This window comes from Pantherophis guttatus, chromosome 1 (assembly GCF_059756535.1).
Source record: "Pantherophis guttatus breed Tessera chromosome 1, ASM5975653v1, whole genome shotgun sequence".
Classification (NCBI taxonomy): domain Eukaryota; kingdom Metazoa; phylum Chordata; class Lepidosauria; order Squamata; family Colubridae; genus Pantherophis; species Pantherophis guttatus.
In genome coordinates this window covers 300239653-300266440 of record NC_142063.1, presented here as the reverse complement: position 1 = coordinate 300266440, position 26788 = coordinate 300239653, and the positions used below count along the sequence as shown (strand labels likewise).

Genomic DNA, 26788 nt, shown 5'->3' with positions numbered 1-26788 from the left:
ATTTGAAGATATTAGTGATCAGACATTTAGATTTGCAGAACAAAACTATTTAGACCAAATGTGCTTTCATATTATTTATTATACACTATGAAAAATAGGCACAAGAGCCTATTTAACTGATGCTTTCTATCCCAAGTTGCAGCATTTGTACATCTTGACCACTGAAGAAATCCACATTCTAACTTGCATGGAAACGTGCTTGAGATATACTGTAATTCCTTTACATATGTAAAACTCACATTGACTTTAACAGATTTTTTTTTCCAGCATTTAATATATGTAGGGTTAATCTTGAAATGCTTGGGACTACAGTTTCTCACATCCCCAATTACTGGTCATCTGCTTGGGGTTTGTAGGAGTTACAGTCTATAACCATGATGGCGATCCTATGGCATGCATACTACAGGTGGCACACGGAGCCATATCTGTGGGCACACAAGCATTGCCCTAGCTCAGCTCCAGCATGCATGCACGGACCAGCCAGCTGATTTTCGGGCCTTCCGGGCCCACCAGAAGTTGGGAAATGGGCCGTTTCCAGCCTCTGCAGGGCCTCTGGGGTGGAGGAGGTCATTTTCGCCCTCCCCAGGCTCCAAGAAAGCCTCTGGAGCCTGGGGAGGGCAAAAAAGGGCCCTACTGGGTCCACTCGTAACCTTTTTGCCATCATGTGCCAAAAGCGGGGGGAGTGCGGGGGGGCATTGAATTATGGGTGTGGGCACGCAGACACACGACACCCCCCCACGACCCCTACTTTCGGCATGCAATGGCAAAAAGGTTACCCATCACTGGTCTATAACATCTGACAGACTTGATGATGAAACCTTCCAAGCAAATCAGGCTTTAACAAAGCAAGCTGCTTATATGCAGAATTCTGCCAACCAAATGTTGGATATTTCTAAGTTTTGATGACCATATTTTTTTCCTTTTAAGCAATTTATCATTATTTCAGACCATGCTTTCAGTAATCCCAACCCTGAAAAGCCTAATGGGGATAAAACAGATGCAGCCAACTGGCAACTTACACATATAAAAATATCAAAACTAAAACTTAAAGGAAATACTTAAAAGAATGGAAAAGCAAATTTGGAAAGGAGAAAAGATTCCCCCATTCTAGCATTCTCTTTTCTTTTGATACACTGCAGCAATATCAGTTTACTCTAATCTTAATCCTAAAACATCTTCTAAACCATTTTTTTTCTGCTAAAGTATTAATAATTTCTTGATGTCGTTGAGTGCATAAAAGTGCACAATTCCTAAGAAGAGAAATGCTCACAAATCATTAGGTTAAAACATTTTAGAGCTTATTTTTCATCTAAAACTATCTATACAGAGCTTTTCATCACAACTATTACAAAAATATACTTTTAAACCACCATAGAAATGTCACTCTTCTGTACAGGCACAAACGAACTGTTTCAACGCATTCCCAGTAGCTGACGGCTTTTCAACTGATAGTGTTTCTCCAGTTCACACAGAGCTTGAGCGCGCAGATTTGCAGCATAAAGACGCTTCTTCAAGTTACAATTTTTTTCTCTTGATTGGGAAAAGTTTTCCAAGTTTTCCTCATCTTGAGCATTTTCTTTACTTTCATCACCAAACTGGACTTTCTTTTTTCTTGCTGTATGGACAGGTAACATTTCATCTTAAAAAGACAAACAAAAACATACTTTTGTAGTATTCATTTAAACTTAAAATTTGCAAAACATTAGAATTCATATCTAGTATCATAAAATATCATATCACAGAATTCATTCATATGGTATGGCAAATGGGAATACCAAGCAATATTAAAGATAAGACACGTTATTTAATCCAGTAGGAATAACTAACTGTATTTGTGGGGGGGGAAACTTTGAGATAGTTTTTAATAGTTTCTAAAGCCATGGTGAGATCTTCCAGCTCAATTTTTTATTTTGTTTTTTTGTGGAAGAATAGGATTTTTCTCTGAAAGCCATTTGGAACATATCTAGACAATATTCAAACGACTAACAGCATCACAGTTTCTTTTATGTTTGTTTCTTAGCTTTGCTTTCTTATTTTCATAATTATTGCTCCTTTGTAAAAAGAAAATAATATATAGGCAAGAACCAACAGTGCTAAAAAGATTCATATATAATTCTTGGTAGAATTATATAAAATCATTTTGCATAAAATAATCACGTAACACCTTCAATAATAGCATGAGCATCCTTTGTCATGTATGATTCTTCTTATGCTCATAATATGCTATTCTTTTAATATCTTTCCTATTATTATATTCTTGAAATTATGTACCAGTCTGTGAAGCCTATTCTGACAATCAGTGTTTCAATCCATGAAGTGGTACTTGCCACAAGTTGGAAATCAATGCTTTTTTCCCCCTTCCTCCCCCACAACCTTTGTTTCCCATTTTTCCTGACCCATTTTTCCATTATTTTCATTTGTATTTTATATTTTGAAATGTTTAATAATTAAAAATCATGAACTTTTGCAATATATTTTTAATTGACATGCCTACACTTTATTTTTTCTTCTTGACAACATAGAGCATGTGCATACCCATAATTCTTTTATTCCCCATAATTATCCATCCAGGGAGACTGGAGTCATGCATGCCTAGTTTTTGCTGATCTAGATGACTATGGACTATAGTTTCTTAGGTCTGCTAGTATAAGTCCAGCAGGCTGTGTACTCAATCATACCAGCCCTTTGGGATATATATAATGACACATTTACTCCCAATCATCCTGTTATTGCTGGTATCGCCTATTGAATAAATAATGAGAAGGAGCAGTAAACTACTGATCTTTTTTCTTGGAAAATTATTTGGTTCAGATCTGAAGGGAGAAATGAGTGACATAGCAGTAGAAAGTGGAGGATGATGGAAGGCTGTAGGGACACGGGAACACAAAGGAGGAGCAAGACAGAAGTGATTCTCGAATCCAAAAGAAGCATCAGTAAGTAATCCAACCCAATGAAATATAAGTTGTGTGGACTTCTGTAGACTTTAATATTGTTATATTATTTGACTGGCAATATTTTTCAGAACTCAACTTGGCTCATTTTCTAAGCCTGCCACCCTCACAGAGGTAGAGTTTCTTGCTTCCATCCCGCTCCCAAAATCACTTTTGAAACAGCTGTTTCCTCCTTTCCCTCTCTAGCTACTTCCTGTGTTCTCAAGATTTGCTAAGTGTGGCATCACAGAATCTTATGGATCTCTCTTCTGTAAACATGTGGACCTTGGGATCTTTGCAGCCCATATATGATAAGCCTAACCTGAACACCCTTGGTTGTTATTCTTTGAACATGCTTTCAATTCTTTGATTCCATCTTAAAATGTAGTAACCAGAACTGGATATAATAGTCAAATTATAGTCAAAATTAGCTTTTCTAAGATTTAGAAATTGTTTCTGTTCATGCATCTGAATATTTATTTGTAAGTTTCATACGTATTTGCACCCGAATTATACTGCTCTTATTTATTTCCCATATTTCCCACCTGTACTAACTCATATCCTATACATGTACATTTAATGTTTTCATAAGAAAATGTATTTGTCTCTATTAAATTTATTCTGTTATTAACAACCTATTCTTCTAATCCATCAAGATCAAACTGAATTTTATTAGTCTTCCATCATATTAATATGCTACTCAGTTCTGTGTACAGTACACCGATTTGATTAGCATTTCTTCTCTTTCTTCATCAAAGTCATCAGGGAAAAAAAGATAAAGAATACAAAATTGAGATTTGCAAAATGACTAACCATTGTTAGGTATTCTGTGAATGCAATTTTGTTATGCTACTCAGCCCACGCCTTAACTAGAATGTTGTACCCAGTATTAAAAAGAGGCCATCAAGACGCATCTTCTGTGTTTCTACTTTCAGACAGTTCAGGACCATATAACTTTTTTCAGATGAAGGGCCTCTGAATGGTTATCTCAGAACTAGAACTAAGGGTCAGCAAAGAATTAAAGTTTAATTCACAATAATTATACTATAGTTGTTCAATATATTCCAAGGAAGAACAGTTTTTCTCTCCTATTGTGTTAAAAATTACAATTTCTTGGTAAGTTTTAGATATCCAAAGCATGAGGGGATGCAATTGGCTTCAAGATATGTACTCCATATATATTTAAGATCAGTCAAGTAGAGAAAACTATGAAGGAATATCTTTAAACATAGGTGATGGAACTGTGGGTGCAGATGTAACTAAAGATTAGCAAAATGACAGGACAAATCATCTGAACGATTCAGGCATTCAGACTCTTGCCTGAATGTTTTATTTTCCTCTAAAACCTAAACATTTTACAGAGGAATTAAAGCTTAATTCTATTTAATATTTAGGGAAACATTTAGCAAACAAATGTTTATTTGCACAAATCCTACTGCTCAAAAGAAAAGATCTTAGTGGCATTCAGGGAGAAGGAGAAAATTAATTGTATCCAAATATCCATCCAGCAGATAGACATCACAGATTCCACCCTGACAATGATTAGGTCTGCTAACAGATGTTTACCATGTAGAATAAAACTTACTTACTGTATGTTAAGTAACACTTTCTATAATTCTAAATAATAATTATGGCAATGTAAAATTTAATTGAAGTGGTATCCATGGATTTTTTCAGAATTTTGCTATACTCTTATTTTATTGCATTTGTAATTTTTGTCATTTCAGAAAAGTATCTAAAATATGTAGCATTTATATTCAATCTGTTCCTTTCTTTAGTCCCTAACCAAGAGCCTTCAGGTTCATATAAGCAAAGCCTCTTGCATCAGCCAGCATAGAAAAATATAACAGTTGTTGTAAAAAAAATTACTATATATGTGGTTATAAGAGAATACAACAACCAAAGCCTACAGAATACATGCCATCCAAAATACAATATTAAGCAGTGTTGGCTTTTCTTTTTAGATTTTTCTTTACTATATAGTTGAATAGTTGAGTATATTTGCAGCTCTGCTTCAAGCAGTGTTTGCACTCAGTGCAAGTAAAAGGAAGAATTTTTGTATAGCACACACAGAAACTAGAAATTAGGTTCCATTATCTTGGGTAGGTATAAATTAATAAAAGTATAGAATATGCCACCCAAAAACATCTGGTTGATAACTATAGAGACAAAACTGTAAAGAAGTCATTGGAATGATTCAGCACAGCCTCCTCATATATTTTTAGTAATGTCAATTTAATATAGAAGTAATCTATTTGAAGTTTCAATCAAAACCTAATAACAGCAGATTAAAAAAAACCCTGCCTCTTAAAAGAAACAAACAACTTTACAATATGTATTTGGTTGTGGGTTTTTTTTGTAGTGGAATTAGTTAAATGATACCATATGTACGAGCTACATTGTCAAGAAAAATGATTGCTCAGTGACAGGAGCCATTACTATCATTATTTATGTCACCCAGAACCATTACTTATCTTTATTACTGCCCTGTTAGTGAATAAGCATTTTTGAGGTAACTATATTTTCCAGCAATAAATTTGTTGAAGCCTACCGGAGTGAGGAGAGACTACATTTAAAGGGCCTTGCTTAATGTTAGCTATTGTTAGTTTAAATTTCATTTAGTGGGAAAACAGGATAGTCCCTCTTCTAAAGTTGTTCTAATACAGCACCAAGTTCTGTTATTATTCAAGTGAATTAAGGGCAATTGATATTTAAGAGACAACAGTTTCTACATCAAATTTTTAAAAACGGAATGTATTTAGCTCCTGGACAACTAAGCCTTTTATTTGTAATGGCCTTCTTTAAAAAATTTTCATTAGCTAGACAAGCTTTGAAGCTGTATATGCTCAAAGTGGTGGTTTTCAAGGGCAGCCCCAAATACTTTGTGGGAAACATATTTTCAAGTAGAGAAGCATTCCCAAGATTGCAATATAACTCCTTGTAGTCTGAAAACCAGCCAAAGTGCATTGTTTTGAAATCAGCTACACAGGAATATAGAGGTATAAATAGTAAAACTTAATGACTTTAAGAATGAAGACCTAATTTTTAAAATTAGCACCACTGAAATATTTCATTACTTTACAGAAATCTCATTTTCTTATTTACAAAGTAGTAAAATATATTTTATTAAGGACTAATTTCACAGTTCAAGAAAGTCAAGACTGAAACATATAAAAATAAAGAACAAAGAGTGGATGAATTAAATAGCTATATTTACACAATGTCACCCAAACTTAGTAACGATATACCAGGTGTAACAGCCAAGGTTCACAGAAAAATAGAAATAGAGGTTGTTTCTTTTATGAATACATACTTTGTTTCTGATCAAATGCACAAAATAATCACAACGCGCAGTAATTTTGAAAGGTTAAGTAGAAGTCATACTTTTCCATATAAGGAAAGCTTCTTACAATCCTAAATCATGTATACTCATGATTTGTGAAGGGACATTACTGAAACCTGAATTCGTGATTTCACAACTCTTGAAGCATCTTTTATTGTTTCCTATGCTTAGAGTTTCAGATCTTTAGGAATCAGAGAACCATGTGATCAGTATAGGAGATCTCACTTTTCTACATAATTCAACGGTAAAGCATTTTATAATATTCTGGGATTCTCACAAGGCTGATATCAGCCATAGAAATAGAAGAAAGATAATGATGGGAGCTTCTGTATCCCTGGTTAGTAATCCAGTAGGAGCTTCCTGTATCTTCTCCTACCTGGGCAAGTTGCTGGCAGGAAGAATCTATGGTCCTTGAATAAATTGTAATTCTTCATCAAATTCTCAGCCCTATAAAAAGAAGTTGATTAGAACAAACAAAGCTTATATTACAATGATTTCCAAATGATTTTCCCCATTAATCTAGAGCATTTTGAAGATTAGCAAACATTGTTATATCACAAATGTCTAGCTCTTTAGCCTTTCCCAATCTACACTATGTTCCATCCAAATGCACATGTTTTAATATCCAGAATTCTCATAAAGGGCCATAATGGAGGATAACAGGAATTAAATTCGCCCTGAGTCCCTTCGGGGAGAAGGGCGGGATATAAATTTAATAAATAAATAATAAATAAATAAATAAATTCCACACAAAACCTTATTGTAGCAAATTTAAGACATTTCAAACATTTAAGAACAGACCTAGACAATTTGTCCTCTGCTAATCTCTCCCGAACACACAATTCTCGTTCTCTCTCTAGAATAAAAAGGAAAGTATGTTTATAAGATTGAAACTAATACAACTGGTATTTTATTTGACAGAGAGACACATAACATTTCCTTATTTTAATAACACAGGTAGTCTCAATTTACAAGAGTTCATTTAGTGATTATTTAGAGTTACAACGGCACTGAAAAAAGTGACTTATGACTGTTTTTCACACAACCATTGCAGCATCCCCATTATCCTGTGATCAAAATTCAGACACTTGGCACTGGTTCATATTTATGACAGTTGCAATGTTCCAGGATCATGTGATCACCTTTTGCAACCTTCTAACTAGCAAAGTCAATGGGGAAGTCAGATTCACTTAACAACTGTGTTACTAACTTAACCATGCAGTGATTCATTTAACATCTGTGGCAAGTTAGGTCATAAAATGGGGCAGAATTCACTTAAAAACTGTTTCACCTAGCAACAGAAATTTTGAGCTCAAAAGTGGTCAAGGACTACCTATAATAACTTTATTCTGTCTATGAGAAAACCTGTGTGCAATTTAAATACTTCATGAAATCCAGATACTAGTAGAGGCAATGCCCCAAGACAGTTCATCTGTAAAATTTGCATTGTCTTATTTGTTAAAAACATGTTGTCTTTGCTCAAGGCACTATACATAGCATGCTAGCCTCCAATTCTTCTATAAACAACAGCCCTCTAAGGTAGCGGTCACCAACTGGTGGTCCACAAGAAAATTTTAGTGGTCCGCAGAAAAATTATTTGCATTTTTATATTGCACTAAACACTATTTATCTTTTTTTTTAAATTCATATTAGTGGTCCGCGGGATTTAAAATTATGAATTTAGTGGTCCCTGTGGTCCAAAAGGTTGGTGACCCCTGCTCTAAGACACTTTGAACTAAAAGACCCAGAGTCACTCAATGAATTTTCATGGAAGAGTAGATTTCGGCTTTGTGTTATTGACTTAATGCACCACCTTATTAAATAGTTCAGTCATCATTTAAATCCTTAGACTACAATTAACATTGTGGATGTTTAGAATTTGATTGCTGTCAAAGAGTATCAAGTAGACTACTTCAGAATATTAGAAGTCAAATTATAAGTTTCCTAAATTCCATGTTATTTTATTGTCGCTGTCGCTGTGTCCTTCAGTTCAAATCTCTATTTCACCTTAGGCATGACAAAGAATCATTTGTAGTGATGATTAAGCTCATAGCAACCAGCGATGGAATACCACATACATGTTTTATTAATTTGCTTACGTTCTAGTCTATGTTCCCTTTCCTTTATAGCTTTCTCTTTCTCTTGCAGCTGTTGTTCTTTCAGTTTTAATTCATTAGTTGGTATTCCTGAGACTCTTTCTACTTTATCCTGGTCTGATCGTCGCCCTTTCCTCTCCAAAATTCTCACTTGCTCCTCAGATACCAAATCAACTATCAACGGATTCTGTAGAATTTCTTCAACTGAAGGCCGGCAATAATCCTTGAAATCAGAAAAATACATATTTAGTTTACAAAAAAGTTCTTTTTAAAAATGCTAGAGAAAGATTACATAGGTATAGGCAGGTGTATATACCTTTCTCTAACAACTGGGTTTAATTTCACTATTGGCACTTAGTTACATTAAAGACTAAGCAGTCACACAAATGCACTTCCTTCTCAAGAGATAGTGAGATAGGGCAAAGGGGTGGGGAATTAAAAGTTAAATGGACTGGGCCATTAGGTCTAGAAAATTTTCCACATAGAGCTCCTTCAATACAGCTCCTTGTCTTTCCCCCCGCCCCAGAAGTCATCTTACCTTCAGGTTTAACATCTTTGTGATGAGTTCATTCAGCTGTTCCGAATAACGGTATGGGATTCGTCTGAACTTTCCTTCCCTTATCTTTTCCGCTAGCTCTTTCTGATTAAAAGCTGTAAATGGAGGTCTAGGAAAAGTGAATGGCATGCTTTTCAATTTTAAATCTACAAAATGGTCACTATTAAACTTTCTAGAGAATTGTGTTGTAAAATATTAAGTCCTATTGCTTGACATCAAGGATCTAGCTATATTGAACAACTGCTCAATATTATTCTCAAATATATGCTTTAAAACATTTGCAGTACAATACTTACGACAGTGCACATAACTCATATAGCAAACAGCCTAGAGACCAGATGTCAGATTTTTCATTATAGGACATGCGATTTATTTGCTCCTAAAAAGGAGATTAAAAGTTATTAAAATACAAATAATTGTATGGCAATAAAATGGCAAATTGCTTGCTAAGAAATCAGTTCAAAGATTTTCCTCTCAGTATATCTGAGAGGGTTCTAGATCAGGAAAACAGAACTATACAGTAAGAATAAAACTTAGTAAATGATTAACTTAAGCCCTATAAATTTCTGTGGGAATACTTCAAGTACAATGAGACTCAATGTAGATACCATTTCATGCTCCATTAGTTAGTTAGTGTTGGTTCAGTTTATTAATAAGTGTAGAAGCAGCATCAACAGCACCATATTAACCCTAGACCTGGATTATACCAGCACTGAAAACACAAAAGCAGATTTGAAATTCCAAGAAAACACTCTCTTCAGTCACTCATTACCTTTCAAGGAGGTGTTAAATTTTTCTCTCCTAACAGTTTTGAAAGGTACTAAACAAGTTTTTCCCCCACAATATTTTTGTAGGTGTTTTTTTAAAAAATATTCTTTTTTGATATATTATATAGATAAGCATTCGATTAAAATTATGCCATTTAATGTTGTTTTGGGTATTGTCAGAAGCATATATAGAATATATTTATTGTTTTCAATGCCTTCTTAATATTTTAAAAATCCATGGAAAAAGTATGTGCTTTTAAAATTGTAACTATTTACACAGATATGACAAGTATCACATTATAAATAATTCCTAATTTGTTTGTTCTGTTGCATTCCACTTTATTTTTACAAATAACTCAAGGCGGCAAACATATCCAAAACACCTTCCTCCTCCTATTTTCCCCACAATAACCTTGTGAGGTGAGTTAGGCTGTGAGAGAGAGAGAGAGTGTGTGTGTGTGTGTGTGTGACTGGTCCAAGATCACCCAGCTGGCTTTCATGACTACGGCAAGATCTGAATTCAGTCTCTTGCTTTCTAGGTTGGTGCCTTAACTACTAGAACAAACTGGCTCTCTAATATTCAAAACCAGTAATCAGACTTCTACTTGCCCAGTAAGCCTTCCCCTTCTTTCTCACAGGGCAAATTTAGAACATATAAAGGGAGGGAGACAGATAGGAAGACTTCTGTCAGTGGCACTTTAATTAGGAAGAAGCCTAGTGTAATGTCAAGTCACTTTAGTTCAATTAATTTAGGCTGTTAAAAAAACCAGGTACTTAGTATAGCTTGGCAAAGTACATGTTCAACTTTAGTTTTGTTTGCCGATTGATTATAAATTGACCATGCTCAAGTAGAACAAAACTAATCTGAAAAAGTTTGAAGGACACTTACTGGAGACATATAATATGGTGTACCAACAAATGTTTTTGCAAAACTGGTATCATGATGAAGTATTCTAGCCAGGCCAAAGTCACCAAGCTTCACATTTTTCTTGCTATCAAGGAAAATATTTGCTGGCTTCAAGTCTCGGTGAAGCACAGTGTGACCTCCATCACTCCGCCTGTGACACTCTTTCAGGGCCAAAGTCAATTGAGTAAGGACTCGAAGAACAAAGGCTTCATCCAGATAATGTCTTTTGAAAGAGGAAAAGATTGTTTTAAGTGCTTTTAGACTAAACTTTTTTCATTAAACCAATTGTCAAAATTGTATACAGTAGAATGTGATTTAAGAATAATTTATATTAGAAAAAAAACTGTAAATGGGCAAAACTGGCTCTCTAATCCTAAGGGAATGCAGTGAATTTGCATTCTGAATACAGTATAAGGAACAGTTTCACAGGACTTCTTTTTCTGGTGCTCACAAGCCTCTTTTATATACATATAAACCAGAGTGATTAACATTTTGTAGTCATGAACATGATAGCAATTGAAAATTATTTTAATAAATATTGGCTTGATTTTTTGTTCTCTCGTATTCTGACTTCTAATTCTGATCTTTTCCCCATTTTGCATTATTTATTCATTTCCCCTTTTTTTAATTTGTACCAAATAAGGACAGAATAAATTCTTGTTACTAATCTTCTCTAAACAGTTCAATAGAGATTCCATTTCCCTCTTCCTAACCTCTTATAAATACTTCAAAGAGGTAAAAGTTCGCAAGATTTATGTAAGATAAGATACAACAAGAATCTATTTTATTATCCAAATCTATTTGCAAAGGAGGAAAAATCCCCACTCAAATTAAAGAAACAGACTGTTTTCTCAGTTGTAGAGTTGTTTTTCCCAGAAATGTGAGTATAAACTTAATCTGACTGTTTGGAACTGTCTTTTAAACAGAAGAGTTTGGAAAGAAAATAATTGCCTCTTAAGTTTGAGGAAGGATCATTTTTACCGTTTTCAACTTTCACACAAAGAGGTTTCTTGGAGTCCTATTTGCTGGAGGACCAGGCAATTTGCCCCAGCATACAAAATTCTGGATTATTAACAATCTTTGATCTACTCTGTCCATCACTCTATTATGTATCCTCACTGCCCCTTTTTTGGGATTGTTGTTTGAAGATTATGCTGATGATTTTCAACATTATCTACACTAGTTCAGATTTAAAGGAAAGATGCAAGGTCAAAAGGATTTCAAGTTATCATATTTTACTTTACAACATTGAACAGATATCTCCCATAATAGAGCCAATTATCATTGCTCACTGGTTAATATATTATATATATATATATATATATTTGTAAATACAAACTTGTATTCAAGTTTTGTTTTGCATCCTCTATTAACCTATGTGTAAATTTAAAGTCTGAGGTTAAAATATAGTAGGGGCAAAGAATTGGGTAAAATATTTTAAATAGAAAACAACAGAAATAAATGCTTAGCTTATAAATTACTTTATAAGCCAAACATTTTGGGAACTAGTACTTGAATTTGAACATACCCTGCTGTATTATAAAAAATAATCAGACCAAGTACAAGGGCATGAATTTAAAAATAATGACTCTACCACAAGTATGTGTATTCTGTCATGAAAGTTGTCTCAAACTTCTGATTTCTCTCAATATGCATAATTTAAATAAATGAGAGCACTTCCAGATGAAAGTGTCTTTTTTTGTGTGGTATAAAATTAGACCTTCTCCATTCATTTTTCCATGGACTTAACTTTAGTCTCAACACAGTTGCTTTCTACCGTAATAGCCATTGGAGAAGGGGAACTGCACTGGAATTCAAGCCTGTTTATTGCTAGATAACTCTAGTTAGCTATTTTAATTTTGGCTATTATAAACCACAGAAGAGTTGCAAGAAAGAAGATACAAGGAAGAGATCAGTAAACAGTACAACTCAGTCTCAAGTACAAGTAGTCCTTGATTTACAACAGTTCATTTAATGACAGTTCAAAGTTACAATGGCACTGAAAAGTAACCTATGACCATTTTTCATATTTACGATCGTTGCAGCATCCCTGTGGTCATGTGATCAAAATTCAGATGCTTGGCAACTGACTCATATTTATGATGGTTGCAGTGTCCCGAGGTCAAATGATCCCCTTTTGTGACTTCCTGACAAGCAAAGTCAATGGGGAGGCCAGATTCACTTTACAATTGTGATACTAATTTAATAACTGCACAGATTAACAATTGTGTCAGAAAAGGTCATTAAACGGGACAAAACTCACTTAACAAATATCTCGATTAGCAACACAAATTTTGGGTTCAATTGTGGTCGTAAATCAAGAAATATATATCTATATCTATCATCTATCTATCTATCTATCTATCTATCTATCTATCTATCTATCTATATGCTACAATAAGAAGGGTTAGAAAGAAATCTGGTATGCAGAAGTGCTCTAAGTGATGATTAATTCCAACATACATTCCAGAACCAACATAACATTCCAAATAATCCAGAGGTTTTACATGCCTTTCTTTTGTACATTTTGCAATCAGTGTAGCCAAGTCTCCACCTTCACAGTATTCCATCACAATATAAAGCGTTGTATTTGTCCTGTCAATTATACGATCATAATAATGAACAATATTTGGATGTTTCAGTTCACGGAGTAAGTTCACTTCAGAAACAAGCATTTGTTTTTCAGATTCTGTCATAGATCCATAGTCCAGCTCTTTCCAGACTAAAACCTGAGAGAAGACAAATAAGCCATTTCTAAACTATGAAAATATATATAATAAAATGATTAAATAGCACATTCATTTGGAATGAAGTCCAATGGCCTAAAAAAAATTTAAGCCAAGAATTAGGAAACTGTACCTCATGCCTCTCTTGCGACAAACATCTTAGCCCTCCATTTTTATAATATCAAGCAATACACTTGATATTTTACGAGTACAAGCCAGGCTTTTTCCTCTTGAAGAGCCTTGCCTTGTTAAATATAGGAATATACTGCCTCTGGCAGGAGGCTGTAAATTCTGTCAGTTCTAATCAGGAATAAGGAATAGCAAACACTTTTATGCCATAATGATCCAAGAAGCAGCAGATAGCAAGGCCCTCCACTATATCCCATTGAAACTATGCAATTAAGGAGAACAAAAACCTTAGTAAGGGTTTAAAAACATATAATTACCCAAACTAGTCACAAATAACCTACTCTTGTTTGTACCACAAACATCCAAGTAGAAACAAACGATCCCAAAGGACTGAGTTTTCATAGCAACATTTTTTAAAGTATATTCCCCAAAACATGTTTTCTGAACAATTTGGGACAAGTTGTCAAGTTGGGACAAGTCAATGAACAAAGAGACCTTAACAGATCTATCCTCAAATATTACATTGAATAATTGGAGGGGGGGCATTAAAAGACTGTTGGGTGAAAATTCATAAATAAAATCAAGCTTTTAAGTAAACAGATGCATAATACCCATAATAACTATACTATTAACTTTTAGGAAGGCTGTGAAAGTCATCCTATTCCTAAGAGCAGGTAGATAAGGGGTACATTGGGTCACCTTTTAAAACATGATCCTAAGATTTAGTTTATTATATTTCCGTACTGTTGCTTTCCCCAGATTTACTGCTTTATAAATAACCAAAACCATCCAAATATTGCATAAAACTAACATTTCATAAAATCTTCACATAGCAACGACTCCCCGACAGCATCTTTATACTACTAAAACTCTTGTTATCATTAACTTTAACTTGGCAAAACAGTGTACCACAGGGTAGCAATTTTTGAACCAAGGTACCTCAAACAGGCTAATTTAAAGAATGCATTTAAAATCCAGACCCCATGACTCCCACAGGAATGAAATTTAGGGAAGTTGTGGCTGCCTCAACATTGTTGGCTACTGCTGCGATCACATAATCTTCTATATCCAATGCTCCTACCAGGATTTATTTCATTGGTTCGATTTATATGCTGCCCTTCTCCGGAGACTCAGGGCGGCTTACAATGCGTTAAGCAATAGCCTTCATACTTTTGTATATACCTGCTTAGTAGGGCTTTTGGCTCCTCTTAAGCAATGTTCTTTTTTATACAAAGTCAGCTTATTGCCCCCACAATCCGGGTCCTCATTTTACCTACCTCGGAAGGATGGAAGGCTGAGTCAACCTTGAGCCTGGTGAGATTTGAACTCGCAGTAATTGCAGGCAGCTGGCAGCTAAGTGCTACTTTAACAGCACTTTAGTCCACCAAGGCTCTTCAATGCTCAATGGAAAAGCCAGCAGGAAATTGAAAAACATTTCTACTCCCATTGCTTTTTTATCTGCCTTTGGCCACTCTGTTTCTCTGCTTAGGTAAAAAATTATCTCCAAAATGATAACACAACAGGGCAATGGTTACCTATTGAAATAAATGCACTAAATAGATTTACTAAATAGATTTATATGGCTGCCCAAATCACATTCCAGAGAGTGTACAACATTAAAGGTCAATCTCTAGACTGTAAATATTTTAAATACAGATTACAGATTAAATATCTTCTGGAAGGCCATCAGATTTATTTTTATTATTTATTGCAGAATTATTAAGGCAAAGCTTGCTAGTCACAAGAGCATATTCTTATTATATAAAACACATTTGCTGTGTAGAGTAAAATCCAACTTTTAATTATGAGTATGGCCAGACTAATATAGAAGATATTTTCTTAGCACAGATATTCAGGCCCATGAAAATATATTTTTTAAAAAATCCAATTTAATTGTAATTATCAAAGGAACTCCATGGGTACATTTAAGGATAGCTTCTGGGAAGTGCATGTGACTTTAGAACTTCAGAATATGTATCCCAGATCAAAAGCATTAGAACCCAGAATTCAAGTCGATTTAATGTGTGTGATTAAAAAAAGAAACTACCTACCTATACATTGCCATATTATTAATTTAAAAATAAATCAAAATCACTTTCCGGAAAAAAATTGGGAGTTGGTCTTTTCTTTGTACAAGGCCAACTTCAAAACGGTTTCACTTTGTGAGCTGCAAGGCTTTTCCAGGTGAGCAACTAAAACCACATGAGGAACTACGTAGGACTAGCGAGGTGGGGGTTTTCTGGCTGTCTCAACTTCTCCCCTAGTGGTTGTTGGTGTAATACATTGAAACACAAACTAGCCAATTATATTTTGGCCTAGAATACTGTGTGAACTGGTAATAACTTATAGTTTCGCATATGGTGCAATTTTGCAACATGGACTAGATTACAAGGGTCTCCAACCGTGGCCACTTTAAGACTTGTGGACTTCAACTCCCAGAATTCCTCAGCCAGCTTTGCTGGCTGAGGAATTCTGGGAGTTGAAGTCCACAAGTCTTAAAGTGGCCACGGTTGGAGACCCCTGGACTAAAAGATCTTGCCTAAGGTAACAACAAATGCAGCGCCCGACACACACACCCCACTCCATAACTCTTCAGGCTTCATGGAACCAGCCCGTTGGGATCCCCGCGCAGGAGGGGCGGAAAAAGAGGCTCCGCGGAGCTTAGGTGTACCCGGCATGCGGCCAAGCAACGCCAAGTGCCAGGGGACCGTTGCCCGAGGGTTCCTCCACTCACCTTGCCGTCCGCCTTCCGCCGCACCTTCTGGCATCTGCCGTACGAACCGGCACCAATAGTGAAGAGCACTTCGTAATCCTCGGGGCGGCTCGGCATCCTCGCCTCTTCCGATATCCGACGGACCCCCCTCAACAGTAAACACGCCGTTTCGCCACGGAAGATGTTTAAAACGCGCCGCGCCTGCCGCTGATTGGCCTGGCTTCGCGGCTCCGCCCAAAACCTCGCCGTCCGGTTTTCGATTGGCTCCTGTGGCTACGTGCGGGACGCGCCGCGCAACGGTTGCTTCGGCAGTTGCTAGGCGACCACAATTAGTGGCGCTTCAGGGCGGCGCGAGAAGCGGATAGAGTTCGTCTGGATTGGCTCTCCAAGCTCCGCCCCTATTTTAACCTGATGCTTTGATGGTGGTCTGCTTTCCGAAAAGCATCCTAAAGTGTCGGTCGGGAACCAGGTTTTTTATTTCAAACAAACTATCATCGCTTTCATTTCCGTATTTCCTAATCATTTGGCATATAAAGAGCCTTGGTAATACAGTGGTCTAAAGCACCCTGTTATTAAGACCAGCTGCCTGCAACTACTGCAGGTTCGAATCTCGCCAGGCTCAAGGTTGACTCAGCCTTCTATCCTTTCTAAGGTAGGTAAATTGAGGACCCAGTTGTGGGGGCAATAAGCTGACTTTGTATAAATATACAAAAGGATGAAGGCTATTGCTTAGCACATTGTAAGCCGCCCTGAGTCTCCGGAGAAGGACGGCATATAAATCAAATTTTTTAAAAAAAAAGGTTACATGGACAGAAAGGTTAGTTTTCTCTCCTTCGTAAACTAAGATTGGATTGTAAACAGCTAACCTTTAATAAACAGTCCAATCCTTGATACGTGTGTTCAGAAATAAACCTTACAATAATTATCTTTTTCATCAACTACTCTTGGAATGAAGCTTTCCTGCACAGTTCCATAAAATAAAGCCCATAAAGATAATCCCACAAAAAAATAATTAGACTATCAACTTTCACAACATAGAAACCGATAACTGTGAACTAGCTTTTTAGGAAGGAGATAAAAAGAATTCACATCAGAAAGCAAGGGCATTTTGAGATTTCCATTAAATGTGTTCTGTTGGAATTTTATCCTGTCTTTATTACCTTACTTATAAGTAACTCAATGTTTTGGGAAACTGCAGAATGCTGTTATTCTTTCAGAATAAGATGTGGCTTCTAATGTTCCAGAAGTGGAATGGGCCAAAGGAGCTCTTTATTTGTAGGTTTAATTATAAGTCATTCTGCATTTAAATAGGTTGAGAAAAACCTTAAATAGGTTTTAAAACATTAAATAAGTTAAAGAGAAAAATGTCAATTTAATGAAGATTAGTTTAATTTTCACAATATATATGGCCGCTCCATTTTCTTAGACTCTGAGCAATTCTTCACTGCAGCCTAAGCTGTTTGTCCCCCATGCTGTTCCCATCTGTTCCTTAAACTCACATCATAAATTCCACACCAGATAGCAGTGAGTTGGCAACATGGCCACCATGAGGTTCAATCCCTACTATTGCCACTACAAATTTAACTAGTCATTCTGCTGCTTCTTGCTCTTCCCATCTATGTAAAGAAGGCAGCCTTCACTAATTGACTCCTTGTGGACTGGGGACCAGATTAAATGGATAGATTTAATTTAGACAAAAAAGTGGCACAGATACCCGTGTATACTCGAGTATAAGCTGACCCGAATATAAGCCGAGGCACCTAATTTTACCACAGAAAACTGGGAAAACGTATTGACTCGAGTATAAGCCTAGGGTGGGAAATGCAGCAACTACTGGTAAATTTCAAAATAAAAATAGATACTAATAAAATTACATTAATTGAGGCATCAGTAGGTTAAATGTTTTTGAATATTTATTTCAAAGAAAAACAGTAAACTAGCTCTGTAAGTGCTTCTTTTAGAAGCCTCTGACGATCAGGCAACTCAGCTGGGATCGCCAGAGGCTTTTAAAGGCATTTTTTTTCCTCACACGAGTATAAGCCAAGGGGGGCTTTTTCAGCATAAAAAATGTGCTGAAAAACTCAGCTTATACTCGAGTATATACGGTATATTAATTGAAATATTATATTCTCACATGATATGATAAGAGCTACGATATTCATATACTATATATCTCATATTTATTTAGACCAAAGTTTATTTTTTAGTTGCAAGGTCTCTTCAGTTCCTCATTCAGGTTGCTGATGCATTCATATTTCTATTTAGGAATGAAGAATATACAGTATAAGGAATCCAATTTCACTCTTGCTATTGAGCTTCAGTATCTGAACCTTTGCCCTGCATGTTGTAATTTCATTATTTTGAAATAACCTATCTGTACTGACTGCAGGAACAGTCTGGATCAGTAAAATAATGCCAGATTTTTTTTTTAAAAAAAATACAATTCTAAAGGACTAAAATAACAGTTAATTTTATACTGGTCTTTGATTTATAACATGGTTGCCATTCTCATTCATCATTTTATTAATTGTCCTGGGGATTATAGAATGGATGAGAAGAAGTGTATATAGATATCATATTAAATTAAATATCTGGGGGGGTGTACATAACTACAAATATCCTATACAATCAAAGTGCACCTGTTTTATATCTGAACTTGATGTTTGAAGACTCAGAAAAGAAGTCAAACCTGAAAAATTGTGCCCTTTCTTTGAAAAACAACACATTTGCAAAAGGCAAACTAAAAATTTAATGCAGCAACTTTGATTTTAAATATCTTGCAACTGAGATATCAAAGATGACCTCTTTCAAACTTGACCTTTTGAAAAATAACTGAAGTGAACCTTTCTGAGTTTATACTACAGACACTAAATATTCCACTAGATGGCACTACTTTATCACTTCTAATACTCAGTTTTAAAAAAAATCTTTGTACAACCTTAGTTTTACTGTAACATAATGAATTACAGCACATCTTATCAGATGTGTTGTGCTGTCCTCAGTTGCGTGTGTGTGTGTGTGTGTGTAAATGAAAAAGAGATGAAATGCAAGAATAAAAGATTATTTGTGCCTTTTTTACATAAAAGGCAACTGTTTAATAAGGGAATATCTCCTTTTAAAATCTTTGAAAGGTCTACTGGCAGGTAGAGTCCACAAAAGGGATGGAGCCAATTTAAGTCAATATTTAATTAGTTCAAAATAGTGAATATAATTACACGTTTTCTGTAATATTTCTAATTTGTCCTTAGTCTAAAATTTACAATTTGACATAAATGCTATGGGGCTGGCCCCAAGTTTTTTTCTTTTTGGGAGAGGTACACATGTGACTTCTGGCTACAGCTTGGACAGTCTTGAAATGTATAATGAGAGCCCAGGGCACATTAATAATAGAGGCCATTGGTCTTTACAACTACATTCTGCTGTTTAGCTTTTTAAATAACCTAGCTAGCACAACATTGCTGGAAGGAAAGCAGCATCCTCACCAATTAGTGTTGTTATAAATTGTTGTATCCCATCTGTTTTCCTTTTGAACTCATATATGAAAGTACTTGGAAATGTGTCTATGCACATGCAGTATCTATCAGGCAGGTAGTGTTTGTAGCCCACAAACATTGTTTCACAACAATCCAAAACAGGTTTACAATTACATCCAGCTATTTTTTCTTTGTTCCGAGTATGTAATAGGCCTGCTCAAAGATTATAGGAAGCAGTATGAGGATTGTTTTTATGGTAAGAAAATAGAATGGAATGGAATGGGATGGGATGGGATGGGATGGGATGGGATGGGATGGGATGGGATGGGATGGGATGGGATGGGATGGGATGGGATAGAATAGAATAGAATAGAATAGAATAGAATAGAATAGAATAGAATAGAATAGAATAGAATAGAATAGAATAGAATAGAATAGCAGAGTTGGAAGGGACCTTGGGGGTCTTCTAGTCCAACCCCCTGCTTAGGCAGGAAACCCTATACTATTTAAGACAAATGGCTATCCAATCTTTTCTTAAAAACCTTCAGTGTTGGAGCATTCACAAATTCTGGAGGCAAGTTGTTCCACTGATTAATTGTTCTAATTGTCAGGAAATTTCTCCTTAGTTCTAAGTTGCTTCTCTCCTTGATAAGTTTCCACCCATTGCTTCTTGTCCTACCCTCAGGTGCTTTGGAGAATAGCTTGACTTCCTCTTCTTTGTGGCAGCCCGAGATATTGGAACACTGCTATCATATCACCCCTAGTCCAGTGGTGAGCTTCAAATTTTTTAACAACCAGTTCTCTAATGACTGGCTGGATGGGCATGGCTGGGTGGGCATGTGACTGGGTATGTGTGGCCAACTCAACGGCGCTTCTTTGCCTAAAAAAAGATAGGTGGAATGCTGTTTCTCTGCCACAGCCCTTTCCGGATGGGACTTACAGGACCCAAAGTGGCGGCTCACAGCTGCTAAATTTCGCTGTGCTGCACAAGACATTCTCCCAGCAAGAGCAGCAGTGAAAAGAAACAGCTGCCAACCCGGAGAGCACATGGAGCGTCTCTGCAAGCAACTGAGGCTTGCCCAAAACCAGGGGCCGGAAGGAGGGGCTGCAAGATCCTAGAGACGCTGGAGATTCAACCCGGCTGCTTCTCTCCACTGCATTGCTTTCCGGATGGGACTTCTTACAGGTAAGAACCTTACCCAAACAGCTTTGGGCTCTTGCGCCTGTGCTGCCCCCTGTGGCCCTTCAGTCAAACACGGCATGCTGCAGGCTGGGTAAATTGCTTCAGCTTGAGGGGGGACATGCAGGCAGCATACGGGCGGAGGCCCCGGGGAAGGCCAGAGTCAGGGACTGGCACATCCACCAGGCCCCGAACTGAGGCGAAGGGCGAGCGGGCAGCATGCAGGTGGAAGGATGGCAAGAGCCAGGCCCAAAAGGTGGCAGAGCCTCATCATGTTCACCCTGAGCTGGCCCTTCATCTGAGCGCCTTACCTTTGCAGGCAGCCGTGATGAGCAGAGCGTGGAGATCAGCATGGCTGGTGTGGTAAGCTGCAGCGAAGGCAGCAAGCAGGCGAGGTGCAGAGATCAGCTGGGCCGCGTGGTCTGGGCAAGCGAGCCAGAGAGTAGCTGGGTGCGGACATGACTCTAGCCACCAGCCAAGGCAGGCGAGGTGAGATAAGGTGAGCTGGGGCAGAGCTGGGTGGGGTGGGGCGGAGCAGGCGGGGTGGGCGAGACTAGCCAGTGGTGGGATTTGCCAGTTCGCAGACTGGCAAACTGCGCAGAATCATAACAACCAGTTCACATGAACTGGTCTGAACCGGCAGCAGCCCATCTCTGCCCTAGTCTTTTTTTTTCATCAAACTAGACATACCCACTTCCTGCAACTGTTCTTCATATGTTTTAGCCTCCAGTCCCCTAATCATCTTTGTTGCTCTTCTCTTCACTCTTTCTAGAGTCTCCACATCTTTTTTACATCGTGGCAACCAAAACTGGATGCAGCATTCTAAGTGTGGCCTTACCAAGGCTTTATAAAGTGGTATTAACACTTCATGTGATCTTGATTCTATCCCTCTGTTTATGTAGCCTAGAACTGTGTTGGCTTTTTTGGCAGCTGCAGCACACTGCTGGCTCATATTTAAGTAATTGTCCACCAGGACTCCATGATGCCTCTCACAGTTACTACTATTGAGCAAGGTACCACATATACTCTACCTATGCACTTTATTTTTCTTGCCTAAATGTGGAATCTTACTTATTTCACCATTGAATTTCATTTTGTTAGATAGCGCCCAATGTTCAAGTTTGTCAAGATCCTTCTGTATCTATCTTCTGGAGTGTTGGCTATTCCTGCTAGTTTGGTGTCATCTGCAAATTTGATGAGTCCCCCATCTATTCCATCGTCCAAATCATTGATGAAGATGTTGATGAGTACTAGGCCTAAAACAGAACCTTGGGGTACCTCATTGCATGTAGATACAGTTCCATTGAGGACTATACATTGAGTGCAGTTGGTCAGTCAGTTACGAATCTATCTGGTGGTGATACTGTCTAACCCACATTTTTCTATTTTATCAAGTAGCAGGTTATAGTCTACTTTATCAAATGCCTTACTAAAGTCCAAGTAAATTATATTGACAGCATTCCTCTGATCCACTAATTTTATCACTTTGTCAAAGAATGCAATAAGATTAGTCTGGCATGATCTGTTTTTTGACAAACCCATGTTGGCTTTTGGTTATTACTTTCTTTGCTTCTAGATGTTCGCTGATTCGTTGCTTCATTATCTTTTCCAGAATCTTCCCTGGTATTGAGGTCAAGCTGATAGGTCTGTAGTGTCCTGGATCTATTTTTTTCCCTTTTTTGAAGATGGGAACTACATCAGCTCTTTTCCAGTCCTCTGGCAGTTCCCCGGTGCTCCAGGATCTTTGAAAGATATAATTCAGTGATTCTGAGATCTCGTCTGCCAGTTCCTTCAAGACCTTGGGGTGTAATCCATCTGGTCCTGGTGATTTGAACTTGTCTAGGTAGACAGGTGCTCGCTTACCATTTTCTTCCCTATTTTAGCTTGTGTTCCTAATCTATTTTTTGTGGTACTGTTTTTGATAGGTTGGACTGTTTTTTCCTTTTGTGTAAAGAGAGATGCAAAAAATGAGTTAAGTAGTTCTGCTTTCTCCCTGTTGCTTGTCACCTTCTTGCCACTTTCTCCTAGCAATGTACTAATTGTTTCCTTGACTTTTTTCTTGTTTTTAACATGTTGGAAAAAGCTTTTTTTGTTATTCTTTACTTTGTCGCAAGCCTTTGTTCATTGTGAGCCTTAGCTTTCCTCACTTCATTTTTGCAGGCTCTGGCTATTTGCTGATATTCTGCCTTAGTTATGTGCCCCTTTCTCCACCTTTTATACTTGTCCTTTTTGTCTTTCAATTTGTCAGAGAATTCTTTATGCAGCCATAAAGATCTTTGGTTTTATTTTAAGAGATAGTGATACATTCTTTAAATTGATTGTACTTGCTGGGGATGAAGGGGGAGATTTCTTTTTTCTTTTTCTATTTCACTTTTTTTCTTCACTTTATATTTTGTTTGCTTTAATGTATCTATTTTATAGTTGTATGAATTTTACTTGTATATCTCTAACAACATTATTTTAAAAAGGGATATCTCCATATGTCCATCTCTTCCTCTTATGCCAAGCCAGCTAACTTTCATTCTCTTATCCAATGTGCAAATAATTCACAGATGTGCATTCCATCTTCTCCCAACAGAAACTTAATATGTAGTACTTTGATGGCAACTGAGCTGATCATTGCCAATGGCTGGAATCTGCCCAGCTCCTACTGGCTATTAGGCCACTCCCCTCCAGCTGTCTTCAGTGGATTATGGCTATCTCCCAGGTTCTCCTTGTGATTCACCAATTTAAATCAGTGTTGCTCTTCATGTGATCTCTGAAGTGATGCTTTCCCTTCCTTGCATGACAAGCATGTTGGCAGGTTGTGCCAGGTTTTCCCCTCCCAAATCTGTGTACAAGGAGACTGGGAGAGCGCAACAGAGTCTACAACTACAGATCCCCCATGCAGCGTGGTGAAATGATTGCTCAGCAGGAAGATGTCATGTCTGCCAACCCCCTATGTGAGCAGCCGATATGCCTGCAAAATGGACAGAGCAAGAAAGATTGCAAGCAAAGAACCAGGACGGGTAAAGACCATTCCAAAAGAAAAGCCAAACAACATAAAAGTCTGAGACGATTTCAACAGTGAAAGTGAAAAATGCATCCAGCAGAACTGCTCAGACTAAAAGCGTCAATATGGCAGAGAACTGAGAGCTGTAAATGTTTAAGGACTCAAAATAGAGACAAATACTGCCCAGAGTCACTTCTCAGAATGAGATGGGTAGCATATAAATTCAATAAATAAATAAACCACTCTGTCAAAACTCTATGCGTGGTTGGACCAAGCCCCAGCCCATGTTATGGGGAGCAGTTGGTCAAATGTTTTCTTGATGGCAAGGAAATCACTCAATTGTTGGACCATAACCTGTCTTATATCATTATCAATCACTGGTCTTATTACTGAAGAAATGTAGAGACTGGCAAATTGACCAGTATATACTTGGGCCATCTCATAGCTTGGAGGAAAGCCCATTAAACCATTGTCTGCATATGCCTATTATATATTAATCCACAGACCACAATGCAATTGAATGCAATAATTTTCTATTGCAGTTAAATAAATTTCATACAAAAGCTTCACAGTTTATAGCTGAATGGCTCTTTGTGTTTTCATTTCAATTTTTTTTTCAGTTAAAAATAACCATATTTTTATTTTGTTCTTTCTGTCATACTACACTTTTATTACATATTTATGTTACATAAACATGATCAAATTGCTGTTAATGTAAAATACAAGACAAACACAAGATTATTTTAAAATAGATTGTTGTTTTCAGAAAATAAAAGTTAGGTATCCTGTTTGTTCTAAAACCCATTGCGTCAGTTTCCAGATAACAAATATTTATTGAAAGGGAAGATATGTGCAAGTGACTGGATGACATCTACCAGTGGGGAAACATCAAGCAATCATGCCTTTTCTCTTTTATCCTTTGTGCCTGTGCTCCCTTTGCCTACAGATTTCTCAGAAATAGTTTGAAAACATTTGTGCAATTTAGCTTTGAACCCATAATGGTGCAAACTGATATGTTTCCAAATGCACAGCTCATGTGTTTCTTTCTTCAAATTCTCATTGATTCCCCCTTGATTTTCATGATACCATTGCTCTGGCATTTAGCTGGGGCAGCTTTTTGTTTGTTTTACTTCTTTCGTGGATAATGCCTCTTTCATCATTATTCTTGATTAAATCCTAATCTGTGTGCTGCCTCTTTTGTTAAAGCCAGTGGTGCATGAATATTTCAAGTAAATATAACAATAAAAATAGCAACAACAATAAAAATTTTGCAATAGTAAAAATAGCAACTTTAATTAATTTAATTTTTTTTGTAACATAGGAAACGTTACTAGGACAAGGTGACTGCAATGCTGAATGCGCTTACTTGGGAAGGAGTTCTATTGAACATTGAAGATTTGCATTATGAACAGCCATGCTCTGAACTGTGCCATTTGGGGTTTCAGTTTATTGATTATAGTTATGTGTTTCTAAATTTATTTGTCTGGAACTAAGCTTTTGTTTATGCTTAGCTGATGATAATTATTGACATCAGTGAAAAGCTTATAGATTTGTTTTTAGAATATTGCTCATAAAAAACACTGTGCTTGCGATTTCAGGCAAAAATTATCCTGGCTGGAGTCTAAATGCTAGAGAAGAAATTCTAAATAAGCTTTTCAAGAAATAGAAGAATTTTCTCCAAAAAGATTCTTAAAGATGCCAAACATTCATTAACAATAATTGCACAGAAGATAGCCAGAACATTTGTTCTGGCCTTAATTGCGGCTCAGCTAAAAATAGTCTTCTTTCAAATTTCACAATGACAAGAAAAGGAAACACAAAGTTCATGTTGTCTTTGCACGCATTACAAGAAATGAATGTTTCTAAAAAATCTTGCTTACTGATACTGCAGATAAATAGCCAAAAACAAAAGAATGAATCATCAGCAGTTCTTTATAATGACCTTATAGTAAGGATTCACTTGCATTATTAGTGTCATAAATAAGAATTGCAAATATTATTTGGAACAAACCTGAGAGCATTTAGCAGGCAGATGTAACTGTAATTTTCTATTTTAAATATATTGATTTCAAATTTCTTTCTCCATGAAATTATCCCCTAAGGTAATGCTCAAAAGAAAGACCCATTGAATTCAAAATACTGACCAGAATCCTTCTACCATTGGTGCCCAGTATTCTGCTTATGATTCATTCATCCACTTACAAGGCATGAACAGGATGCTGTTATCCAATTATTGCTGCCTTGAATTTTCCCTGTGGTCATCATTTCTCAGATTTAGGAAGCCCTACTTTTTCTTAAAACTGAAAGGGACATGATATCCCTGTATTATTACCCTATTGTTGCTTTTACAAGGCAAGGCTTTTGCCACTTACACGTTTCATTGATAACTAAAAGTTCAATGAGAAGAAATAACAAGATCATAAAATATTTTATGAAGGTTATTGTGAATGTGCTCAGCTTCATATAACATTGTCCACGGAACCTGTGCACATCAACTGGTATGAACAGATCAATAGAGTGCAATTCTCTTAGGTACGTGGTAAGCTAACTGTACTTTGACTTTAGAACAGAAAAGCAAGGTTGTATAGTGATAGGAATCACCTGTTTGGAAATAGTATTTTTCGTTTGGGAGTATGTACTGTAATAATATTTATTCTTAAGACTGATATTGCCACCAATTTTATCTATAATAACCTGAGCGGCTCACAGCAAAATCACTACCAATAACCAATAACAGCAAAAGATAAAACATAAATATACAACTTATTAAAGGACATAAAGAGCTGTCCTTTATAATACAGGATGTATGGTCATTGTAATTATACCTGACTATATTCTATATCAGGGTTTTGTAACCTTAGCAGCTTTATGATGTGTAGACCAACTCCCAAAATTCCCTAGCTAGCATGCTACCTGGGGAATTCTGGGAATTGAAGTCCATATACTGTATCTTCAAGCTGCAAAGATTGAGAAATA

The 26788-nt window shown here is 36.7% G+C and overlaps 1 protein-coding gene and 1 long non-coding RNA gene across 6 annotated transcripts; one reads left to right on the top strand and one right to left on the bottom strand.

The window, feature by feature from the left end:
* Positions 1 to 59: 59 nt before the first annotated feature.
* NEK2 (NIMA related kinase 2) lies at positions 60 to 16388 on the bottom strand. The gene is made up of 9 exons (XM_034427767.3): positions 16189 to 16388; positions 13111 to 13328; positions 10582 to 10822; positions 9222 to 9304; positions 8908 to 9034; positions 8373 to 8592; positions 7075 to 7129; positions 6650 to 6720; positions 60 to 1639 (listed from the first exon to the last, which is right to left on the bottom strand). Exons 1-9 carry the CDS (start codon positions 16282 to 16284, stop codon positions 1413 to 1415), a joined length of 1338 nt encoding a protein of 445 aa, XP_034283658.1. The 5' UTR covers positions 16285 to 16388; the 3' UTR covers positions 60 to 1412.
* Positions 16389 to 20320: 3932 nt separating this feature from the next.
* Positions 20321 to 26253, top strand: LOC117671417 (uncharacterized). 5 transcript variants are annotated; one of them, XR_015731533.1, is made up of 4 exons: positions 20321 to 20411; positions 20531 to 20826; positions 21140 to 21319; positions 25134 to 26253. It is a non-coding gene; the product is annotated as an uncharacterized LOC117671417 (long non-coding RNA). The 5 variants fall into 5 exon arrangements; XR_009622784.2 differs by lacking the exon at positions 25134 to 26253 and adding an exon at positions 23399 to 24388; XR_015731534.1 differs by lacking the exon at positions 25134 to 26253 and adding an exon at positions 22433 to 24388.
* The last annotated feature ends 535 nt before the right edge of the window (positions 26254 to 26788 follow it).